At 37.9% G+C, this 22,487-nt stretch overlaps 2 protein-coding genes across 3 annotated transcripts in view; one reads left to right on the top strand and one right to left on the bottom strand.

The window, feature by feature from the left end:
- The window catches only part of cep290 (centrosomal protein 290), a 32,797-nt gene extending 14,440 nt beyond the window's left edge, over positions 1-18,357 (top strand). Inside the window, exons 16-50 of the mRNA XM_084397638.1 lie at positions 11-144; positions 1,187-1,351; positions 1,446-1,595; positions 1,685-1,800; positions 2,002-2,104; positions 2,198-2,428; positions 3,521-3,694; positions 3,772-3,883; positions 4,014-4,219; positions 5,060-5,211; positions 5,313-5,424; positions 5,493-5,948; positions 6,174-6,338; positions 6,437-6,544; positions 6,628-6,762; positions 6,858-7,121; positions 7,224-7,331; positions 7,480-7,679; positions 8,883-9,096; positions 9,331-9,468; positions 11,734-11,955; positions 13,073-13,201; positions 13,592-13,737; positions 13,893-14,048; positions 14,147-14,270; positions 15,568-15,702; positions 15,837-15,923; positions 16,004-16,168; positions 16,478-16,600; positions 16,698-16,870; positions 16,946-17,087; positions 17,391-17,464; positions 17,552-17,646; positions 17,732-17,790; positions 17,868-18,357. Of these exons, the coding sequence (XP_084253764.1) occupies positions 11-144; positions 1,187-1,351; positions 1,446-1,595; positions 1,685-1,800; positions 2,002-2,104; positions 2,198-2,428; positions 3,521-3,694; positions 3,772-3,883; positions 4,014-4,219; positions 5,060-5,211; positions 5,313-5,424; positions 5,493-5,948; positions 6,174-6,338; positions 6,437-6,544; positions 6,628-6,762; positions 6,858-7,121; positions 7,224-7,331; positions 7,480-7,679; positions 8,883-9,096; positions 9,331-9,468; positions 11,734-11,955; positions 13,073-13,201; positions 13,592-13,737; positions 13,893-14,048; positions 14,147-14,270; positions 15,568-15,702; positions 15,837-15,923; positions 16,004-16,168; positions 16,478-16,600; positions 16,698-16,870; positions 16,946-17,087; positions 17,391-17,464; positions 17,552-17,646; positions 17,732-17,790; positions 17,868-18,050 (5,456 nt within the window). The 3' untranslated portion in view covers positions 18,051-18,357. The remainder of the gene's footprint in view (positions 1-10; positions 145-1,186; positions 1,352-1,445; positions 1,596-1,684; positions 1,801-2,001; positions 2,105-2,197; positions 2,429-3,520; positions 3,695-3,771; positions 3,884-4,013; positions 4,220-5,059; positions 5,212-5,312; positions 5,425-5,492; positions 5,949-6,173; positions 6,339-6,436; positions 6,545-6,627; positions 6,763-6,857; positions 7,122-7,223; positions 7,332-7,479; positions 7,680-8,882; positions 9,097-9,330; positions 9,469-11,733; positions 11,956-13,072; positions 13,202-13,591; positions 13,738-13,892; positions 14,049-14,146; positions 14,271-15,567; positions 15,703-15,836; positions 15,924-16,003; positions 16,169-16,477; positions 16,601-16,697; positions 16,871-16,945; positions 17,088-17,390; positions 17,465-17,551; positions 17,647-17,731; positions 17,791-17,867) is intronic.
- Positions 18,358-18,383: 26 nt separating this feature from the next.
- On the bottom strand, positions 18,384-22,075 carry rlig1 (RNA 5'-phosphate and 3'-OH ligase 1). Of its 2 annotated transcripts, none has more exons than XM_084398079.1 (7): positions 21,824-22,075; positions 21,377-21,494; positions 21,089-21,184; positions 20,790-20,906; positions 20,476-20,673; positions 19,908-20,077; positions 18,384-18,810 (listed from the first exon to the last, which is right to left on the bottom strand). In XM_084398079.1, exons 1-7 carry the CDS (start codon positions 21,911-21,913, stop codon positions 18,622-18,624), a joined length of 978 nt encoding a protein of 325 aa, XP_084254205.1. In that variant the 5' UTR covers positions 21,914-22,075; the 3' UTR covers positions 18,384-18,621. The 2 variants fall into 2 exon arrangements, with proteins under 2 accessions (XP_084254205.1, XP_084254206.1); XM_084398080.1 differs by having other exon boundaries at positions 21,377-21,491; positions 21,824-22,057.
- Positions 22,076-22,487: the final 412 nt, after the last annotated feature.

Below are 22,487 nucleotides of genomic sequence, written 5' to 3'. Positions count from 1 at the left end.
TCTCCTGCAGTGAATGAAATGCTGAATGAGAATAAACAGCTGGAGCAGGGAATGAAAGAGATCCTGCAGGCCATCCAGGACGCTCAGAACAAAACACCCACACCCACTGGCGTCAGCATTCCCAGCCTGGAGAGACTCGTCAGTGTACGTTCATCAATGTTTAGTGGGCCCACACTGAATCTGTGTAGTATTGCATTATATATATATATATATATATATATATATATACACACACACATATATTATATAAGCAAAACTTTAATGTTAGATGTGATTAGTCACGATTAATCGAATTGACAACACTAATATATATAAATATAAATACATATATATATATATATATATATATATATATACACATATTATATAAGCAAAACTTTAATGTTAGATGTGATTAGTCACGATTAATCGAATTGACAACACTAATATATATAAATATAAATATATATATATATATATACACATTATATAAGCAAAACTTTAATGTTAGATGTGATTAGTCACAATTAATCGAATTGACAACACTAATAAATATAAATATATATATATAATGTATAAAATTATACATTTAATGAGTAATGCAATATTTAATTGAAAAAATTATAGGTTTGAAAAATAATAGTAAATAATAACTTATAAATAATAAATGTCATAATTATGTAGTCGTAAATTGTATGTAACTAATAAATAAAATATATACATAATTATATAAATTTGACCTTATATGTAACATTTAACATTTTTAATTCATAAATAAATAATACATGTCATAATTATGCATTTTAAATAATACATTTAAATATAAAATTATACATGTAATGGTCTGTAGTAGTGTTACACTAGTAGTGCTACACTCTTATTTGACCGTTTATTCAAAATATTTAATGAAAGCCTTTACAAAATGTAATTAAAGTGAGGAGAAAATTGATGAAAATGTAAGGGGAGACAGGCAGTCAAATCTTGTGGAAATCTGCAGAGCTTTCATCAGAGTGCTGAGTTTCAACAGGAAACTCTTTCATCAGAGTTTCATCATTTTGTGCTGGTACAGTGATTAGTCATCTTGATAACTTTTTTCAGTCTTACATTCTTGAAAAGTTTTTGGTCTCTAATCTTGTAGCGAAGTGACATTACCGTTCCTAAATATCCTGTCACAACATATATGAGTGATAAACGTGTTTATCTTAAGGCGTTGGAGATGAAGTACTCAGAGGGAAAGTTTGATGCAAGCCTCCACCTGAGAACGCAGGTAGATCAGCTGACCGGCCGCAATGAGGAGCTACGCCAGGAGTTGAAGGCTGCGAGAGAGGAGGCAGCAAACACTCTCTATCAGTTAACGAAAGCTAATGAGAAGGTATTTACTCAAAATACCAACTCAAGCATTTACTTGATTAAAAATATGGTTTTAAATTCACTGGCACACTCTCTTTTTTGTGTCTTTTTTGTAGGTTGCTCACTTGGAAAGTGAGGTTGAATCAATGAGCAAATCAACCGGCACTTCCATCCCTTACAAGACGTTAGCTCTGCCTGAAGAGATGACGCCAACTAGTGTCGAGGTCATCAACGCTCTCAATGAATACATAGTACAACTCCTACAGGTGTGTGTCAATCCGGTAACTGTTTTGTGTTATAATGGAAACCAGATGTAAGGTACATAATATTAAGACTCCCAACTGTGGATGTTCAGGAGATCAAAAACAAAGAAGATTCCATTGAGCAGCTCAGTTCAGCTCTGGAAGAGTATAAAAGGAAATTTGCAGTGACGCGCCATCAACAAGGACTTCTATATAAGGAGCATCAAAGGTATGCCAAGCAATAAAGATCATTTATATTGTAAAATATCATATATATATATATAAAAGGTATGTAGAGCCAAAAAGATTGTTTATATTATAATGTAATATATATACAGTATATATATATATATATATATATATATCAATCATACATATGAATAGTAATCATTAAAGCATTGTTTTAATTCAATGTGTCTGTCTGCTCCAGTGAGAGGGAGTCTTGGCAAAAAGAGATGGACTGTTTTGCAGAACTGAAATCCAAACTTGAGGAGCAAAGGGAGGTGGATGTAGTAAAAATCAAAGAGTACAATGTAAGTCTCTTAAAGACTAAGTTCATCGTAAAATCACGAAGTTTCTCATTTGTTCTTTAAATGATTCCCATTATCTGTTTGACTCATTTCCAGCACTGGCTAGAGGCTCTTGAAAAGGACCCAAATGAGATCAGACAGGAGCTTGCTGAGACGGCTCGGAAAATGATGGTTCTCAGGGTCAACGAGAAGTGTCTGACGCGACGTTACACGACTCTTCTTGAGCTCGAGCAACACCTGAGGAAGGAGAACGGCAAACTGAAGGATGATTTCAGACACATGGAGGCCGTGGTAACAGAAAGAATTGGCTACCTGCAGAGGTTCAAGGTATCGTACAGATGAAAGAGAAACCTATGAATGATGGGATTTATTAGAGGCCGACTGATATGGGTTTTTTAGTGGCCGATGCTGATATCTAGTTTTGGAAAAGTAAAAAAAAAACTTGTAATAAAAAAAAAAGTTAACATAAAGAGAAATTGACATTTATTACAGTTTCTTTCTGCTTATAAATTAATCACAATTATTTTGTTATTTATTATCACATTAATACCCTAATTGTTGGTAGAATAAAAAAAGATAGAAACTAAATATTTTGTATATACAGTAATATTCTACACATATTTACAATATGTTGTACAGCAAATACATATATGGGTAGCTACTATTTATATTTTGGGTAGAGAGTCTCTTACAAAGGGAATCATCATATTTTTAGGACCATGATGTCAAAAAGCTTAAAACCCCCTTATTAACAGGAGTAGCCAAAAGTGATGTCTGGCTGATTTAAAAATTATTTAAAAAAAATTGATTGTTGATTTTGTAATCATGTTGAGTCATGCCAAATTGTAAAGACATACTTTTTTGTCCAGGCTGTCATACAAAGAAGTGATGAACATATGCAAAAACAAGAGAGAACCAACAAAATATTAATAGCTGTAGTCAATGGATAATTTTTTTTTTTTTTCTATGCATTTTTATTTTGCATAATAAAGTAAAGCCTGTAGCTGTAGCTTGCCTTTTTTGACAAAGAATTTTGTCAGATACCTTAACCAAGTATAGTGTTTATTTTTTTTACGTCATATTTAAAATATTTAAACAATATAAAATATTTGCCTTATATTTTGATAGTTTAATTGAATTTGTAGGGTCATGAAAAACAAATCTCCCCTCCAGACATCACTTCTGGCCACTACTGTATATGAATTATAAAACTTAATGTCAGCAAAATTACTGAAATGGAATAAACACTTTATGAACTCTCAACACAATATTAACAAATAATAAAAATGTATAAATAATCATTGTATTTTTAATGACAAATTTAGTTGTTTTAGTATTGTTTTGTTGTGTTTCCAAGGCATCTTCGCTGAGAGCTGTAACTGACCTCTGCTGACCTCTGTAAACTTGCTTTGCCCTCAGGAAATGGCAGCGTTTAAAATAGCCGCATTGCAGAAATCCCTTGATGGTAGTGTTTCTACATCAGAGCTGGAGAGAGCCAACAAACAATACACTGAGCTCACCATCAAGTACAGAAACCTCCTACAGAAAGACAATCACCTTGTTCAGAAGACAAACACACTGGAGCACCTAGAGGTACATCTCTTGGCAAATCACGTAAAGCAATGGAGGTCTTTCTTCATTTTTATTACAGCACTCTCCTTTACTTTCAGAGGGAGAATGTGTCTTTACACGAACGCATTAACTCCATCAATAAAGAGCTTGAGATCAGCAAGGAGAAGCTTCACACATTGGAGCAGGCCTGGGAAAACTTCAGCACGACTGGTAAACGTCACTGCTAATTGATTAGACAAAAGCAATGTTTAAGCATTGTGAAATATGTCATTGAATAAAAAAAGTTTTCTCTTCAGTATACTAAAGTTGACCTATTTCCCATGATTTCGGGTGTTCACAGGTGGTGAGAACAGCATGGACAAGGCAGCCAAAGCCCTGGCCAACAGCGAGATTGTATCTGTGTCCAGACGCATCACCATGCTGGAGATGAAGGAGCTAAATGAAAGACAGCGAGCCGAACATGCTCAGAAGATGTACGAGCACCTGAGGAACTCCCTCAAACAGGTGGAAGAGCGCAACTTTGAGCTAGAGACCAAGTTTGCTGAGGTGGGTCTGATTTATCTCTTGCATCCATCACCTAGCATCCATCCCGAAAACAACCATATAGAAACATGCCAAAAAAACACTTTCAACACCTTAGCTTGAGCATTTTATTTTATTTTTTATAAAACACAGTATGCTGAACATTTAATAAGCTTTTAGGTTATTTTTATAAAGCACAGTATGTTGAATATTAAATGTTAAATACTTTTATTTTTTATAAAACACAATAATTATGTTTAACATTAAATATGTTTTTACATTAATAAAACAATATGTTGTACATTTAAATGTACTTCTAATTTATTTGAATAAAACACAAATAAAACGTTTAATAAGCTTTTGTTTTATTTTAGTAAAACAACTTTTTTTTTTATAATCTATAAAAAATCTTTATTTTTTATAAAACACAGTATGCTGAACATTTAATACGCTTTTAGGTTATTTTAATAAAGCACAGTATGTTGAATATTAAATGTTGAATAATTTTATTTTTTATAAAACACAATATGTTAAACATTAAATACGTTTTTATATTAATAAAACAAAATGTTGTACATTAAATGCGCTTCTATTTTATTTGAATAAATATTTGATAAAACATTTAATAAGCTTGTTTTATTTTAGTAAAAAAAAATTTTTTAAACAATATGTTGTTCTTTTAATAATCTTTAATTTAATTACATTTTTATAAAACACATGATGTTGAACATTAAATAAGATTAAGAACATAACATTTAATTTCCTTTTTATAGCTTTTATTTTATTGAATTTTTTTAAACAGTGTGTTGAACATTTAATTCGCTAAATTTAATATTTTGCATATATTTCTGGATGGCGGTATAGCTCACAAAACTAAACCTGGAGGCTCAGCGGATAGAGCGGGAGCTCAGGGACGAGCTAGCGGACAGCGTTAGCAAACACATCAGCGACGCTGATCGCAAACGAATTACCGAACTGGAGAAAACCGAGGCAGAGCTGCGGATTGAAGTGTCCAAGTAAGCCTGTGGACTCAACCTGTGCACATGCTTGCTATTACAACATTAGCATGAGAAAATGTACACAAACATCTGTTTTAAGAGGTTTAAAATGTTTGCAGGTTGAGGGAGGTGTCAGATGTCGCTAAAATGCAGGTGTCCGCTCTGGAGGCCAGACAGCAGTCGAGAGAGAAGGAAGTAGAAAGCCTGAGGAGACAGGTGTTGGACTACCAGGTACGTTTTTTCTCTTTTCAGCTGTGCACCCTTTTGATCACGCCACTAAATGCACATCTCCCCCTCAGGCTCAGTCCGATGAAAAGGCCCTTATCGCCAAACTCCACCAGCACATTGTAGCTCTCCAGTTGAGTGAGACCACAGCAATCAGCCGGCTGGAGGCCGCCAACACACGCCTGCAGAAACTCGAAGCGCAAAAGCTTAGAGTCGAACAGCAGCTGGATGCCCAGCAGCAGACGCTGTGGCACGCAAGGCAGGAGGGGCATCAGCGGGCCAGACACCTACGCCACACCATTCAGGCCCTCCGCAGACAGTTCTCAGGAGCCTTGCCGCTGGCCCAACAGGAGAAGTTTTCCAACACCATGCTCCACCTGCAGGAGGACAAGGCACGGGCCAGGGAGGAGGCACAAAAGGCGGCGGAAGAAAGGAGAGAAGCAGAAGGGAAGGCACAAGAACTGGAGCTAAAGCTGAAGGGGTTGGAGGAGCTCATAGCAACACTGAAAGATACTAAAGGAGCGCAGAAAGTAGGTTGATTGAGTGATTCTTGAAAACATGTTTTCTTAATTTTAATGAATTTTTTTTAATTATTATTTATTTATAATAATTTAATTCATATGTATTTATTATATATATATTTATATCTTATATCTATTCTAGTTAAGTTACTCTTATTAATAAAGGAAATTGTTCCCATAAACAGTAATTTGCACTCAGCTGCAGAATTTACAGCTTAATATCAACCCCTACAGGTGATCGAGTGGCATAGGAAACTGGAGGAAGTTCGTCTGTTAGAAATGAGGCAGAGCAGAGAGCTTAATACCCAGCGGGAAGAGATAAAATACTTAAAGAACATTATGGCGGAGCAGGAACGCACCATCAGCGGCCAGGAAGAGGAGCTGGTGCAGCAGAATAATGTCAGTATTGCATTGAAACAGGTTTCTTCTCTATTTTTACACTGTATAAAGCATGCTTCAATCATGATTTCTAATAATATTTGTTATACTTGTATCAGCTTCTCGAGGAGCGGCAACTGATCTGGGATCAGAGAGAGGTGCAACTGGAGCGCCAGCTCGACTCCTATGAGAAACAGCAGAATGAAATCCTAAGCACAGCTCAGAAGGTACAGACTTGACAAATGTTTGTCACTGTATTGTGGTAAGCTGTTTACTGAACTACACTTTAACTTGTCCTGTTTGAGTTTAGTTTGAGGAAGCCACAGGCTCTCTGCCGGATCCAAATCAGCCTTTAGCACACCAGTTAGACTTCGCTCTTGGAAAAATCAAAGAGCACGTTCGTACCATCCTTGAGACAACAGCCACCTGCAAAATTCTGGAAGAGGTACTTTTTTATTCATCAAGTGATTGTGGAAATTTTACCAATTGCAAACCTTGTTATTGAATTAAGATGATCTTATAAGGAGTTTCTCTGAGCAGAAGCTGAAGGAAAAAGAAGCTGCTTTGTGGACATCAGAACAGAACGTCTTATCTCGAGACAAAGTGATCAATGAACTGAGGCTTCGCCTACCAGCCGCTGCTGAGAGAGAGAAGCTCCTGGCTGACCTGAGTAAACAAGAGGACTCTGAGAGCCAGCCCACCCTAAAAGTCGCCCACCAGACCATTAATAACCTACAAGGGCGTCTGGATCAGAAAGAAGAGGTTCTCAAGAAGTACCAGAACATGTTAGCAAAGGCTCGTCAGGTGCCTATTTAAGTTAAAAACTGAGGCTTCATAAAACTGGTGATCTTTATTGCACAATTAAAAGCATAAAAGCTCATATATCTTGAATTAATATTTTCCCAGGAGCAGGAAGAGATTGGCAAAAGGCATGAGGAAGAGGTCAGGGCTCTGCATCAGAAACTGGACGTGTATATGGACACATCGCTGGACCGTTTCAAACAGACGGCTCTGGTACCTAGAGTATTCATTATAAAGCACAATTTGGCAGAGCGGGTCAGAAAGTAGAAACTAGTGCACATAATAAATATAGTAATGTCATAAATCATGTCTGCTGTCAACTTTAGTTGGCTATACTCCGATTTATTTTATTCTTCTCTAGGAGCTAATTAAGAAACCCACCATCACCGTACCGACCAATAAGCACTTGGTGCGGTTGGCAGAAATGGAGCAGACGGTGGCTGAGCAGGACAATTCGCTCTCCTCTCTGACACACAAGCTGAGGGGGGTCATTGCAGAGCTGGACCAACAGAGGCAGCTCGCAGCAGCACAAGCCATGGAACATGCCGCAGAAACAGCCAGGTGAGACATTAAAGCAAGGAGCCCTATTTTAACGATCTATGCGCATGGTCTACAGCGCACGGCGCAAGTGCACTTAGGGCATGTCCGAATCCACTTTTGCTAGTTTAACGACGGGGAAAATGGTGGGCTCGCGCAGCGCATGGTCTAAAAGGGTTGTTTCTATTCTCTTAAAGGGGTCATCGGATCCAAAATTCACTTTTATATGGTGTTTGCATATAAATGTGTCTTTGCAGTGTGTGTACACAAACACCATACAATTAAAAAATCCATTCACTCCTTTTTTTTAATCCTCAAAAAGCCTAAACACTCTCAATAATCAAGCCTTTTTGGATTTTCTGAGCAATATGATGTCATTTTGCTCATGCTCCGCCCACGACCGCTGACGGACTGACCCGTATTAGCATATTTCCGCCCTCAGCCATTTATGTGTCTTGTGTCGATACATTGTGCTCATTATCATTTAAAGAGACATGCACTGAAACGGGTCGCTGTGAACAGAGCTGATTTTGAGGAGGTAAAAAGAGTTGTTTTACACAACCATTGAGGAATTTTAACTAAAGTATGTTACAAACTTTACATGAAGACCCTAAAGAATCATACGAACTTGTGGAAAATGGGCATCCGATGACCCCTTTAAAGAGTAATGGGTGTGTTTTGGGCGTACCGTGCAATAGACCAGTCAGAGTGTCATCTCCCATTCCCTTTAAAAGCCAGTTGCGTTTGCGCCATGGCGGATTGCTATTTATGGCGCATCCCTGTGTGTGTAATAAGCAGAGTGGACCCGCGTTGTGGACCCGCATATAGGCGCATATTACTAATGCGCCCTTTAAATAACAAAAAGAAATACTGCGCCATTGACTTTAGACCAGGTTTTGTTGGTCAATGGCGCAGTCTATTTCAGTTGCCTCAAAATAGCAATGCGCCAACAATGCGCCCGAACACACCTCGTTTTCAGACCAGCACAAATTGGCACACAAATAGGCGCAAATGCATTTGCTATTTAAACAACGTGGTGCAGGACTTGAAAAAGGTTACTGCGTTAGGCTGAAAAACTAGCAAAAAAACACTTGCGTCGCGTCTGGCGCCACATTGCGCTAGGTGTATGATAGGGCCCAAGGCCAGAAACAATCCCACTTTTTCGATATTGATCAATATCAAGATATTTATTCCTCATGCCACTTTTAATGGTCTTTCATTTCCAAGACTGGAGGAGAGACATGCTGCCCAAATGAAGGGTCTGTCCCAGGAGGCAGAAGAGCTGAGAGCTCAGCTTGTTCAGATGGAGAAAGAGCTGCATTACCTTCGTACGGAGCTTGAGGCCCAGAAAGAGGCCAATGTCAGGTCACCATCCAACACCATGAAGAACCTTGTGGAGCGGTTGAAGACACAGCTGGCACTCAAGGAGAAACAGCTGAAGGTACTGTACCACACAGTGGACAACTAGTGTAAATGTGCAGTCAGATTTACCATTGATTGGTGAATTTTCATGGGTGAAATACAGTCATTTTAATTGAAATACACGCTATTGGGGAATGTCTCTTGAGGTGCCTGAAGTTTTACTTATGTGATATCACCTTAATTCTTCTGGATAGGGTTTTCCGCTGTGATTTTTGAAAGTGACTAAGATCAGAATTTGGTTCCTCATCTGCAGGCTCTCAGTAAAGCTCTCTTGGAACTTCGTGGAGAGTTGACATCTCAAGCAGAACAGCAGATCATCGCCAGTGCTGCTCAGAAGGAAGAGACCCTCAATGTTCAACAGATCGTTGACAAGCAGACCAAGGAGCTAAGGGTAAAAATAAGGAAGAAGCCTAAATTCCTACCCTATCCCTGAACCAGCTTTTGATGAGAAAGGCCATGCAAAAATACTTGAACTGGCACAAATGCATCTGTCATTTTTTAGAAGCTCACCAAATTACAAGAAAAAAAAAAATTTGTTTTGCAATGCTCAAAAAGCATTGGCCAGTTGCTTTTGTTAATCATATGGAAGCCTGTTTTCGCCACAGTTGAGTAAAAAATATAATTCTGTAAGTCATAATAATGAGAAACTTTCTCATAATTATGACTTAGTATGTCATTATATTGAGAATTTTTTCATAATAATGACTTAGTATGTCATAATAATGAGAAAGTTTCTTGCAATGAGAAATGTTCTCATAATTAGGACTTAACATCTTATAATAATGAGAAACATCCTCGTAATTATGACTTAACGTCTCATGATAATGTGAAACTTTCTCGTAATAATGACTTAACATCTCAAAATAACTCTAGCGACATCCGCTGGTCAAAGCCGTGTAAATGCAACACAGCAAACATGGCACGCTCTGCAAAACAGTTAAAGTCAGTGTAATCTATAATATCATTGAATAACATTAATGATAAATTATCAGTATATGAGATGGGCTTCCATACTAGATGGTCTTTTATTCATTTGTAACATGTATTTGTATTTTTGTATATGAACAACAAGCAGCAACACAGAAGGGTGATCCATGGATTTCAAATAGATAGAAGAATGATAAGACAGCATATCCAAGTCTGTTAAAGAACGCTTCATCTGGAAATCTGTGTACAAACATATTTTCAAGCAGTTTCGTTTTTGCATAAGGGTCCGTTCACAGAACGTGCTTTTTCATTCCACTGCGTTGCTTTTTAATTTATTTTCCATTGTGTGTTTGTTACGTTGCACTCGCGTCTTTTGCTGCGTCTCGCGCATGACACAGCGTTCTAAAAACGTGGCGCTCACTTGAAAAGAAGTTCAGCTTTTAAAAACAAGTCTCAAGACCTTGCATTTTTCCCCATCCCACTGCCCACTTATGTGTAAATGTCCCCCAAGTCATAAACATCTTAAAGGGGTGGTATAATGTCCTTTTCACAAGATGTAAAATAAGTCTTTGATGTCCCCAGAGTCTGTATGTGAAGTTTTAGCTCAAAATACCCCACAGATATTTTTATATAGCATGTTAAAGTTGTCACTTTTTGAGGTTGAACAAAAACGCACCGTTTTGTGTCTGTTCCTTTAAATGCAAATGAGCTGATGCTCCCGGCACAGGGGGCGGAGCTACAACAACTTGTGTCCTTTTACCTCACACAGACATGCACTGAAATTTCAAAAACGTTTAGCCTTTTATGTTCAAACCGGTGTCAGAAAGATGGAGAGACTCGAGAAGCGATGACAACATTTCTGAATGGTTAGTTGATGAATTTATGTAGCTTATGTGTAGTTATCTTCTAGTCATTGATTAGCATATTCTGTCTTGACAATCTATAAATTGCGTTACGGGGGTGGGGTTTATGTAAATTTTAGGGTTAGTCATGTCACTAACCCGGGAGGAATGCCGTTGTAGTCCCTACCAGCCGTTTGTTGTAGTCCTTAAAAAGCAATTTCTTTAAAAGAAAATATGTCCCTTTGCTTTGAACTTTGAGGTTTGCTGTGTTGCAACTTTGCAGATGTTGTTTGAGCTCAGACAGCAACATTACACACTAACTAAAGTTAGAAAAGTGAAATCAAATTCAACCACCGCTTTAAAGGTGTTTTCTGTATTGGCTATCTTCCAGATGAACCTGCACATCAAATATGTTAATCTGATAGTTTTGTAAGGCGTAGTTTTGTAGTTTTGTAATGTGTTCATGCAACACAATTTCCATCAGTGAGCACAAGCAGGCGTCCTTTGTTACCATGGCTTCTGCATTCCACTTTCATACCTTTTTTCTTGTGCATGTGTAGAACGTAGTACGAGAAAAGTCATTATTACGAGAAAGTTTTCCATTATTATGAAATATTAAGTCACTTTTATGAGAAAGTTTCTCATTATTATGAGCAGTTAAGTCATTATTATGAGAAAGTTTTATTTTACTAAACTGTGGCGGAAATGGGCTTCTTTATTATCATTTGTCAATCAAGTTTAAAAAATGTGCCATAGGACAGTTACTTGATGGGAGCAACCAACAAACTTTCAACTTTCTGGTTTTTAAGACACCCTTAAAATGTTACGATACTGAATTGTACCCCAACCCTAACCAAGCAATTATTTATCCCCGTGTTCCTCATCAGGCATGTGTGAGGGACCTTAATGAGGAGCTCCAGCTGGCTAAGGATGGTGTACGAGCGGCAAAAGCCAGAGAAAACTCGCTGAAAGAGGAGCTGGAGAACTTGAACATGGATCTTCAGAGGAGCCAAAAATCACATAACAAGCTGCAAAGTGAGAAAGAGGCTCTGGAAGATCAGCTGAATGAGCAGAAGAAGAAGGTCCAGAGGCTCAGCAGCGGCCTACAGGTCAGACTGCATGTTTTTCTAATCCAGAAAGGTTCTTTACCCTTGTTGACTTGTACCATAAATGTTTGCGGTCACAAAATTCCTGTCTCTCTGATCTTGAGTAATCCTACCAGCAGCTCAAAGAACTTGGACAGTGAGTCATTGGCCCTCTTTTCTCTGCAAATGAAGAGCTTTCTGCTCAATGTCTGGTTGAACAGAGCACTTCTTTGACGGCAGTGAATACGTCTAGACACCATTGTGTTGCTCCTCGCTTTTAATCCTATCAGAGTTTGTGGTCCTTGGGAAGAAAAATAACAGGGGCTTTATTTGTATGTATAATCACAACTTTTTAAAATAAATAAAGTAAAACTTTATTTATATAGTACCTTTCAACTGTTTACAAAGTGCTTAAAGGGATAGTTCACCAAAAAATGAAAATTCTGTCATCATTTACTCGCCGTCATGTTGTTCCAAATCTGTTTGAGTTTCTTTCTTCTGTTGAACACAAAAGAAGATATATTTAAAGAATGTTGATAACCAGAGAGTTGATACTATGGAACTATACAAAATACTATGGAAGTCAATGGCTACTGTCAACAGTCTCTTTGAAAATATTAAGCATCACAACTGTGTTCAACATTGATAATTATAAGAAATGTTTCTTGAGCACCAAATCAGCAAATTAGAATGATTTTTGAAGGATCATGTGACACTGAAGACTGGAGTAATGATCCTGAAAATTCAGCTTTGCCATCACAGGAATAAATTACATTTTGAAATGCATTAAATTAGAAAACTGTTATATTAAATTATAATAATATTTCACAGTATTACTGTTTTACTGTATTTTTGATCAAATAAATGCAGCCTTATGTCAAAAACATGTAAAAGTCTTACATACAAATGAAAAGAGAGAAAGAAAATACAATTGTCAGAGTAAGAATAAAATGAGAGTAAAGTAATAAATAAATGTGACTTTTTCCACGACTGTATATCAGAGCTGATGATGTGTGTGTGTGTGTGTGTGTGTGTGTGTGTGTGTGTGTGTGTGTGTGTGTGTGTGTGTGTGTGTGTGTGTGTGTGTGTGTGTGTGTGTGTGTGTGTGTGTGTGTGTGTGTGTGTGTGTGTGTGTGTGCAGGCTCAGGCTGAGAGTGATGGACCCACAGTAGAGGCTCTTCAGAAGAAGATCCGTAAGTTAGAGCAGGAGCTGGACAGGAAGTATATCTCAGACCCTGCAGACAAGAGGAGCGTACTGAAGGAGGACAAGGTGAACTAGAACTGCATTTACTGTAGGGAAAAAATACAGTTAGGCAGTTGAAGAGTAATTAATTGCAGAAAAATGTGTGGAAGAATCCTAAAGAAACCTTTATATTCATCAAAGTTATACATGAATTTTGAACAATTCCTTTGATTAACTTTTTTTGATCCACTTCAAATGTTGACTACTGTATTTTATTTGATGTTACATGTTTGTTTGAGCTCTTATTCTTTCATACCCACATTTAATTTAATATTTTGTGGTCACAGTCTAGCTTTCTGACGAAAACTGGTTATATTTGAAAAAATTAATTGTATTTAAATCATCATATGTAATCCTTGATGATTTATTGACATATTAATCATATATGAATCTTGTAAATTATCTATATATTTGCAGTCTTCTAAAGATGAAATTGTGAGGTGGGAGGAAGGTAAAAAGTGGCAGGCCAGGGTGGAGAAAGTGCGGAACGTTCTCAAGGAGAAGGAGAAAGAAGTGGATTCTCTGTCTAAACAATTATCAACGATTAAGGAACTTTACAGCAGGTCTGTGCCATGACACTAATCCATCCACAATGGATGGAATAAATAAATATGACCTACATTTATGCAATAGATGTAAGCTTAACTTTACCATTTATTAAAAGCAAGAACCAAAGTTGAAGATTTCCACATGTTTATGTTGGCTGATTTTCATGAAGGTTGGAGCAGGAGAAGTTGGGTCTGCAGAGGAAACTAAAGGGCAGAGGAGTGACCGCAGATCAGGTCGTTGGTGCACGGACCCTTGAAGCTGACAGAGAGATCGGGGAGCTACATAAAAGAAACGCTGAACTGGAGCAGCAAATCAAAGCCATAAAGTGTGTTCCAAATCCTGCCCCTTTGTATCAAAGCAGTATGTGCAATTTTTTTGTATGTTGTCTTGATGAATGTTTAATATGTGTGGTTGGTTATGAAGGCAGCAGCAGGCTTTACCTCGTGATGCTGCAATGGAGGATATTACCATCAGGAACCAATATCTTGAGGAGAGGATTCACTCCCTGGAAAGTCAACAATCCAAAGAGTCTCCATCCAGACCATCTGTAGGTGCAACACTTTCCATCTTGCCGTCTTTTAACACTTTTTCATGAATTTCACTCCACTAATATCACTCTCATGCTTCCTCTCAAACCCGTTTCCTTCTCCATACCTCTATTACATCAATGATAATGAAGGACAAACATCTGGCATCACCATCTCAGCTCAGTTCTTCATCAAAAGTTCGTTCTATGACTTTTGATATCAGTGAAGCTGAGCAAACTCAGTCTCCATTATTAAATGACACAATCCTTGGATCAACTGAAATTGAAAAGGAAGTAGCAACTCAAACTTTCTTCACAAGTGCAGCAGAAGTGAGTCGAGATGAGGAACAGAACAAGGAAAATTGTGTTGTTGATTCGGAACCAGAAGATGTGAATGAAATCGAAAAAGAGGAATCTGTTGAGAAAGAAAAAAACGAATCAGATGAGCCTCAAGGAGGACAAGATGTAGTAGTTTCGGAACATGCACAGGAAGAACTGAAGACTAACAGAGAGACAGAAGAGATAAAGTCAGGGCTGACACATCAAGAAAAAGCTTTGGAAGAAGATCAGCTGGAAGATAAACCAACTGATAATGGAAATACAAATGCAGAACAAATGTTGGACAACAGTTGGACTCACACAGAGCCAGAGACTCCAAAGGTACAACTGGAGGATTGTCCACAAGATAGAGATAAGGAACAAGATCCTGAAGAACAACATATCGAGATCACAGAGTCTTTAAAATCTGAAGGTGATCCAATACATTTGAAAACTTCTGCAGGGTCTAAAGAGGTTGAGGAAGAAGAAACGATGCTCAGCAGTTCAACCACATTTGATGCCAAACTGGTGCCTGAAGAACCAACAATGGAGGAGACCATGTCCTTCATACCTGTTGAAGATGTGGACCCTATTTTAAGTGAGGATGTTAAAGGTTCCTCCGCTAAGGCGCTGAACGCTGATGTTGTTGGAAGTAAACTTGATGTCTTGGATATTCTTCGACCTGTAGAATCAGACTTCACCGTCTTTCATGACAAAGAGCAGACAATGAAAAGCAAAGTGAAAGCTCGAAAGGTACTTGACGCATAGGAGTTCCCGCTGAAGTGCTAGCACAAAGCTTCCAGTTGTCCGCCCTATAGCAGTGTTGGCTTTGCACTTGTGACTTTGCCTTTCCAGACCCGGAGTGTCTGCTCTTGTCCCATAGCAACTTTGTCTTTGTATTGCACCCTCTCCATCTTGCATCGAAAAATGTTTTTGTTGTCTGTGTGTTATTTAGCTATGTGTTTCCTATGGCTTTAACATCTCTTTGTTGTTTCTGTAGACGTCTGGCCGTGGTTCTGGTACCCCATCTCAAAGAGAACACGAGTTCCAAAAAGAGAACCTCAAGTTGTCCACTGAGAACCTGGAACTTCGTTTCCAACTGGAGCAAGCAAACAAGGACCTGCCTCGATTAAAAGTACAGTAAAACCTAAATTATTAATAGCATGTTTAAAAGAAAAACATTTAAACAACCTGCCAACTGCATAACATAATTTAACCTGAAGTATTATTAAATTTGTTGTACTTACTTTCCTCTCCCTGTAATGAAAGGATCAGGTGTCTGACCTCAAAGAGATGTGCAGTGTTTTGAAGAAGGAGAAAGCTGAAGTGGAGAAGAGACTCAGCCATATTCGTGGGGTTGGTAGCAGCATGTCTGAGCTCTTAAAACACTGATCCTCTCATCTCCTTTATTCATATTTTTTGGTCCTCTCATACAGTCTGGCCGCAGCGGGAAAACCGTACCTGAGCTGGAGAAGACTATCGCACTGATGAAGAAGGTAGTGGAGAAAGTTCAGAGAGAGAATGAGAGCTTGAAGAAGACATCAGAGGCCAATGTGCGGGAGCAGCTTGCCAAACTGGAACAGGACCATGTGAAACTTAAGGTACATTTCGTGAACATGTTCAATGACACACTACCAAGTTGGTACGATTTTTTTGAATGTTTTGAAATAAGTCTCTCATGCTCACCGAGACTGAATCAAAAATACAGTAAAAAAAATTTTATTACAGGCAAAACCAAATTAATACCCATGGCTCCTGATAATACTTTGAGGTCTTATGCTGCGAAACGATGAACATTTTGCTTCAACTTTAATTTGTGGAAACAATACAAGATTGTGATAGTTTTGTATCATTCTTTTCTACATCCTGTAATAATGTGTACCCCAAATTTTTTTTTTTTTTTTTTACAGTCAGAATATGAAAAGCTGAAAGGAAAACAAGAGGAACAGCTAAACGCAAGACTTGAGTCAAAAACCAAGGGCATTGAGAAAATCATGATGGAAAATGAACGCTTGCGTAAAGATATTAAAAAGGTTTTTTTTTTTTTAAGTAATTTCCATTACCTTCATGTCAGTAAAACTTTCATGTATGTGCCCTTAATACATCACATGATTTTTTGGTAAATTGCAGGAAGCAGAAGCTGTAGAAAAGCTGAGGGTCGCAAAGGCCAGACTTGAAGTAACCAATGAGAAACTAAAGGCGGAGCTCGAGGAGACCAATCAGAGTCTGTTATTAGCACAGTCAAAGGGGTCATCTTTAGATGGGGGAGATGGCAAAACCTGGAAATCTTCAGTTGTGACTAGGTAGTACATTTACTTGAGTACTACTTTATCAATTTCGTATTCATGTAAGGTCATTATTCAGTTTTCCCTTCACAGGTTATTTGAAAAGAAGATGAAAGGTCTTGAGAGTGAAATCGCTAAGAAAAGCTCTAGCATATCAGAACTGAAGGTGCAGCTAAAAGAGGCTAATGAGAAACAGCATGCCACACAAATCACTGTCAACCAGCTACAGGAACAAGTGAGACCACCTATCTGTATAATAAAACACTGTGTGATACAAGCTGAAATACACTAAAGGTCTTTTGCACAGGTTTTTGATCTGATTTGAGGGCAAAAGGGGGCTTTGAAGGTGTGTGTTAATGTGTTTTTTTTTGTGTGTGTGTGTGTTCGGAACGACTTGAAAGTCTGGTTGTGTCTGGAAGTCGTCAAATGGATTATTGAGTGTTTTATCTGTTTTTAAAAGCTGTGTAGTGTATTCCAGCTTTAACATGGGCACATTGCCTTTTTCCCAGAGAACTAATAACCTAATGTGTATCAACAGGTGGAACTTCTTAAAAATATCCCAGTGGAATCGACCACTGACAAAGGGCTTGCCAGAGAGTTTCAGTCAGTGAGGTGAAGCACTCAACAGACAGAATATCCATAGACTTCAAAGTACATAAAACAACTCAAAACTCATTCATTGCCAAATGTCCCATTTAGATTGACCAATAAACAACTTGAGAAAGAGAAAGCTCAACTTCTTCGCCAGATCCAAAGGTACGATGAGCAGCTTGGGACCAGCAAAGTAGGACCAGGTAAGATCACCATTGATTTTTTGAAGAATTTCTTCTTATTGTACAAGATGACATGATGCATATCAGCCTGGCTCCCGTTTTGTAGGATTCAATGAGCTCCAGGAACAAATTAAGGCCGCAAATACTGAAAAGAAGAAATTACAGGTATTCCTAAAAAAAAAAAATCTCTAAATAATTTGCTGTTTTTAAACCAAGTCGCATTCTAAATGCTTTCATTTTAGGATGAAGTGAGGAAACTGACCCAAGAGCTGAAAAGCTTTGACCCGACATTTTTCGAGGAACTTGAGGATCTTAAATTTAATTACAATGAGGAGGTGAAGAAAAACATCATCCTAGAGGAACAGCTGAAGAAGCTGTCGGATCAGTTTGGTGTGGCGATTCCTGTAGACGTGTCTATCAGCTAACAGACATCGGATCATTTTTTAGGTCATCAGATTTTATTGCTACTGCTTATTTAGAGTCTAATATGTACATGTAACAGTGTTACTTCACTTTATATTCAAGTACAATTAAGTTGAAATGTTTTATAAGTAGACGTAGGTGCATATTTATTTATTTTCATATAAAGTTAGGTTTTACAGTATTTGTGATTTGTGGCCTTACTAGCAAGAACTGAAACTAAAAGGTTTTTTGCTTTTTGCATGTATAATTATCAATCACTGCCTCATTTTTGAGACCCCTTAGATGTAATAAACATCAGTTTGCTTATATACATATTCCTCAACGTCCTCTTAAACCTATTTAAACAAACTAAAAAAGAAAAAAACTACCATTCTCTAAAAGAAATGAAAAAGTGCAAAATATAAAGCAATCACAGCATTCGCATACATCGCATACCCAAGTGCAAATATGAGCAAGGTGTCAGTGGGAATTCGGAACAGGCAGTTTTGGCTAATATTGAGTGTTAGGAAACCAGTCTTCACTCTGGTTAAAACCAGATGTAGTAGGAATGTTTGGTAGTTATATTTTATGGGATCAGGGTTCAAACTGAATGTCCTGTATGCAGCTGAAGGGTTGTCCATTTATGTTGGAGAACGATTTGAATAAGTCCTTCTCGGAAGCATCTGGATCACATGTTGTTTCATCAACGTGGACGACCACTGGTCTGGTGTTCAGGAAGGTGTCACCAACAGGCCATTTCAGACCGAGATGATGGCGGTGTATCTGAAGATAAGATTTAATATGACTTAATCAGAGGAAAATGTGGATAATGGCAACAGCAGCAGAATGATGTTTACTTAGGCCTTGTCCACACTAATACATTTTTGTTTGAAGACTCATCTTTTTCTTTATGGCCTTCCATCCACACTGAGGGGATGTTTACACGACACGGTTTTCAACTAAAAACGTAAAAGTTTTAATGTGCTTTGGCCGTAAGTTTACACGATAATGGTGTTCTGGGTGCCTAAAAACGCAAACTTTTGAAAACGGGTTTCAAAGTGCAAGTTTTTTGAAAACGGTCTCCGTGTAAACAACAAAAAAACGTGAATCTCTGAAAACAATGACATCGTGCACATGCGTATTTTCATCGCCATCTAATGGCCTGGCAGCAGAATACAGGCTTTTTAGTCGTTTTCGCAGATCCGTGTGAAAGGGGGATCGTTTTGACAATGGTGTCGTCTGTACGCGGAAACCTCAAAGGAAAAACTTCTCCATTTTAAGCATATCGTTGTCGTGTAAACGTACCCTGAGATAGCGTTTTTGTCCTGCAAAAACTGAGCTTTTTGAAAACGCTTTCCCAAGTGAATAAATTTGTAGTGTGGACAATGAAAATGACGCATGTTCCTTTGGCTCCATGCTGAAAATGTACTCGCATTTGCTGTCCTGCGACAAAACATCAGCGCAGTCGCATCATAGACCAAACATATAATGGAGAGTGAGTGCAACCTGGACGCATCAGTGAATGGTGAGATATTTTGCTGAATAAAAGGATTCTGTCAGAAGAATAGCAGGATAATTTATGTCCGTTCCATCTGTATCATATTTCTTTTTTTAAACATTTTTTAATATGAACAGTTATGGGAAGAGCACCCATACAGAAATTATTTTTTTCACTTAAAACTGTAACACTCATACAAAGTCTGATTTTATGGGGTTTTACGTATGCACAGTAAGGTGAATTCAGCGTTTTCCAGCGTTTCAGTGTGGACGATAAACTTTTGGAAAACGCTAATATGGACGGAGGGCGTTTTGAAGCCAAAACGCTGTTTTCAATTATATCCGGATTAATGTAGATGTAGCCTTATAAACCCTTTGTTTACCTTAACCAGTGTCCCGTCATCACAGTGCCAAACAATTCCCTCCACTCGCCCCTCTTGACATTCCTGAAACCAGGAAAACAGCTGCTGGAATTCCACTGGAGGAGCGTTGCGGATGCGCAGGACCCCGTGAGGCACCAGAACATGGACTGGATGCTTCTTACTCCCCAAACCTACAAAATCCCACAGAATTCCAGTTGGTTTCTTACTTCCTAAAACACTTACACACTACCATTCAAAAGGTTTTTGAAAGATATTATTACTTTTATTTATCAAAATGACAAAACTGATACAGTATTTCTATTTCAAATACTCCCGAAAGAAAGTGTATTACAGTTTCCACAAAAATATTAAGCAGTAGAACTGGTTTCAATAAGAAATGTTTCTTGAGCAACAAATCAGCAGGAATAAAATATATTTTAAAATGTATTACAATAGAAAACATTTATTATAAATTTAAATACTATTTACAATTACCGTTATATTTTTGATCAAATAAATGCAGCCTTGGTAAATATAAAGAGACTTATTTCAAAAACATTAACCCCAAACTTTTAAACATTATACTTGCCATATGGATTTCCGTTAACATTGGTCCCGATAAGTTCAAGGGTTTGCTCCATGAGGTCAGCCAGAGGAACGCTGACGATTTCAAGCAATCCTTCATCATCCACACGTGTCTTCAGGACAAGGGCAACGCCAACATCATAGTTGACCACAGAGGCGTGCCAGCAATACTGCTTGTTGGTTTGATCCACTGGAACCCAACCTTCATAACAAAGAGATATAACTACTATGCCATCAGCTGCCTTTATTTTCAAGTACAGTATAACACTGCAACAAGAAGATGAGAAACAAGAGCGTGTTTCAGAGACACCAACCCACCGGGAATGTGTCCATGTTCGTCAGGCACTGGATGGCCATTCTCATGCTTGACTCTGTGAGCAGCGATCCAGGATTCTGGCACTTCTCGGAAATCTTCATCCATGTTCCACACAAATCCTGTTATTTAACAGAGAATCAAAAATATCTGATGTTTAGCTCTTTTCATTCTCATTCACTGCTTTGAGACCGTTTCTTTTTAGCCAGTGAATGAAAATAACACTATTGTGTTCGTTCTAATATTTATACAAGTTAAATAGCGAGACAAGATTAATAAAAAAAAATGATTTAGACCAAAATACCTTTACAGGTCTTCTGTGAATACTGATACTTTTTGAATCTCTTGTCTGCCTGCTTGGTGGGTTTCCGATCCAAGCGAGCCCAGAGATAAGGTTCCCCTTAATAAAAAAAAAAGAAATTATTACTTTTATTCAGAAAGGACTAATTAAATTAGTCGAAAGTGACAGCAAAGGCATTTATAATGTTACAAAAGGTTTCTGTTGTTCTTTTGAACTTTCTATTCAATAAAGATATTTTTGACCAAATAAATTACGCCACAGGTTATGACTCGTTTATGAGCCAGATTCTACCTTTGTATGTGGTGACATAGCAGCATGTCCCATCAATCTTCTCAGTTGCTTCAGCACAGTGAATGCCTGAGGCAAGAGCAGTAGGGTTCACTTTCTCAGTGGCCACCACCTGGAACTGCTGTACGAGAATAAGAGAACGAGAGCATGTATCTTATAATCAATTCAATCTACCATATACAATGCATGATGACATGTTATGTCATACGTTTTATGTGATTGTATTATAGCACTTTTAGGTCAGCCCGTTGACATGCATATATAGTTTTGGGTGCAGTTTCTCCCTTCAATGCACCGACTAAAATAATAATTAGAATATGTATGAAAAAATGATGACGCTGGCAGTAAGCATGCGCCATGTTGCAATGCATTTACAATGTTTATAGGATTTTGGTGATAAGACAACATGTACTGTAACAAAAATGCAGCTGATTTGACCAGCTCACCCACCTGACAGTCGCGTTTTCTGGATGGTTCGTTTCTCACTTCCGTCAGGAAAACACATGGGATTTTCTGTTGCACGGAACCCAGACGCCGCATTATCACCGCTGTTAATCAGCTTTTATAAGGAATGTGTTGCTTTACAGACTGAATATGGTCTGGTGAGATCAACACATAATCAGATCAGCCATTCACATGCGCCTATTGCTATTTTGTTCAGATTTCCTCTCATTCTGTAGAGTTGTTAAGTTGACCTTTGTCGCCATCTATTGGAACGGAGAGTAAACGGTTTGTTTTTAGATTGAGCAGGTTTTAAGTGAATGAAAGCCCGTTTCTGCCTCGGAGCAAAAAAAAAGTTTCATTGCGACTTTTTAATATTTTATTTTTAAAACCGTTTTACACAAATAAACGAAGAAAGGTTTAAATAATACGCTTTCATCTACATGGAGCGGGTCGTCTCATGGGGGCGCCATGTTGAGATTCACTGACTCTAGTCGGTAACCATCGTACTTTCGCACGAGGAATAAATCTATCATTGCTGACTGAAGCGAATTTCTACGTTGTCATTTGAAACTGACATTTTGAAACAATGTTTTTGTTTGACTTCATGCTCCATCATTTCAGTTTTGAACTCAAGATAAATATATCCAGTTTATTTAACTAAACATTTAAC

The sequence above is a fragment of the Rutilus rutilus genome (genome assembly GCF_951802725.1).
Source record: "Rutilus rutilus genome assembly, chromosome: 23".
Taxonomy (NCBI): domain Eukaryota; kingdom Metazoa; phylum Chordata; class Actinopteri; order Cypriniformes; family Leuciscidae; genus Rutilus; species Rutilus rutilus.
The sequence above is the reverse complement of the archived record's forward strand: the minus strand, read 5'-3'. Positions and strand labels throughout refer to the sequence as shown.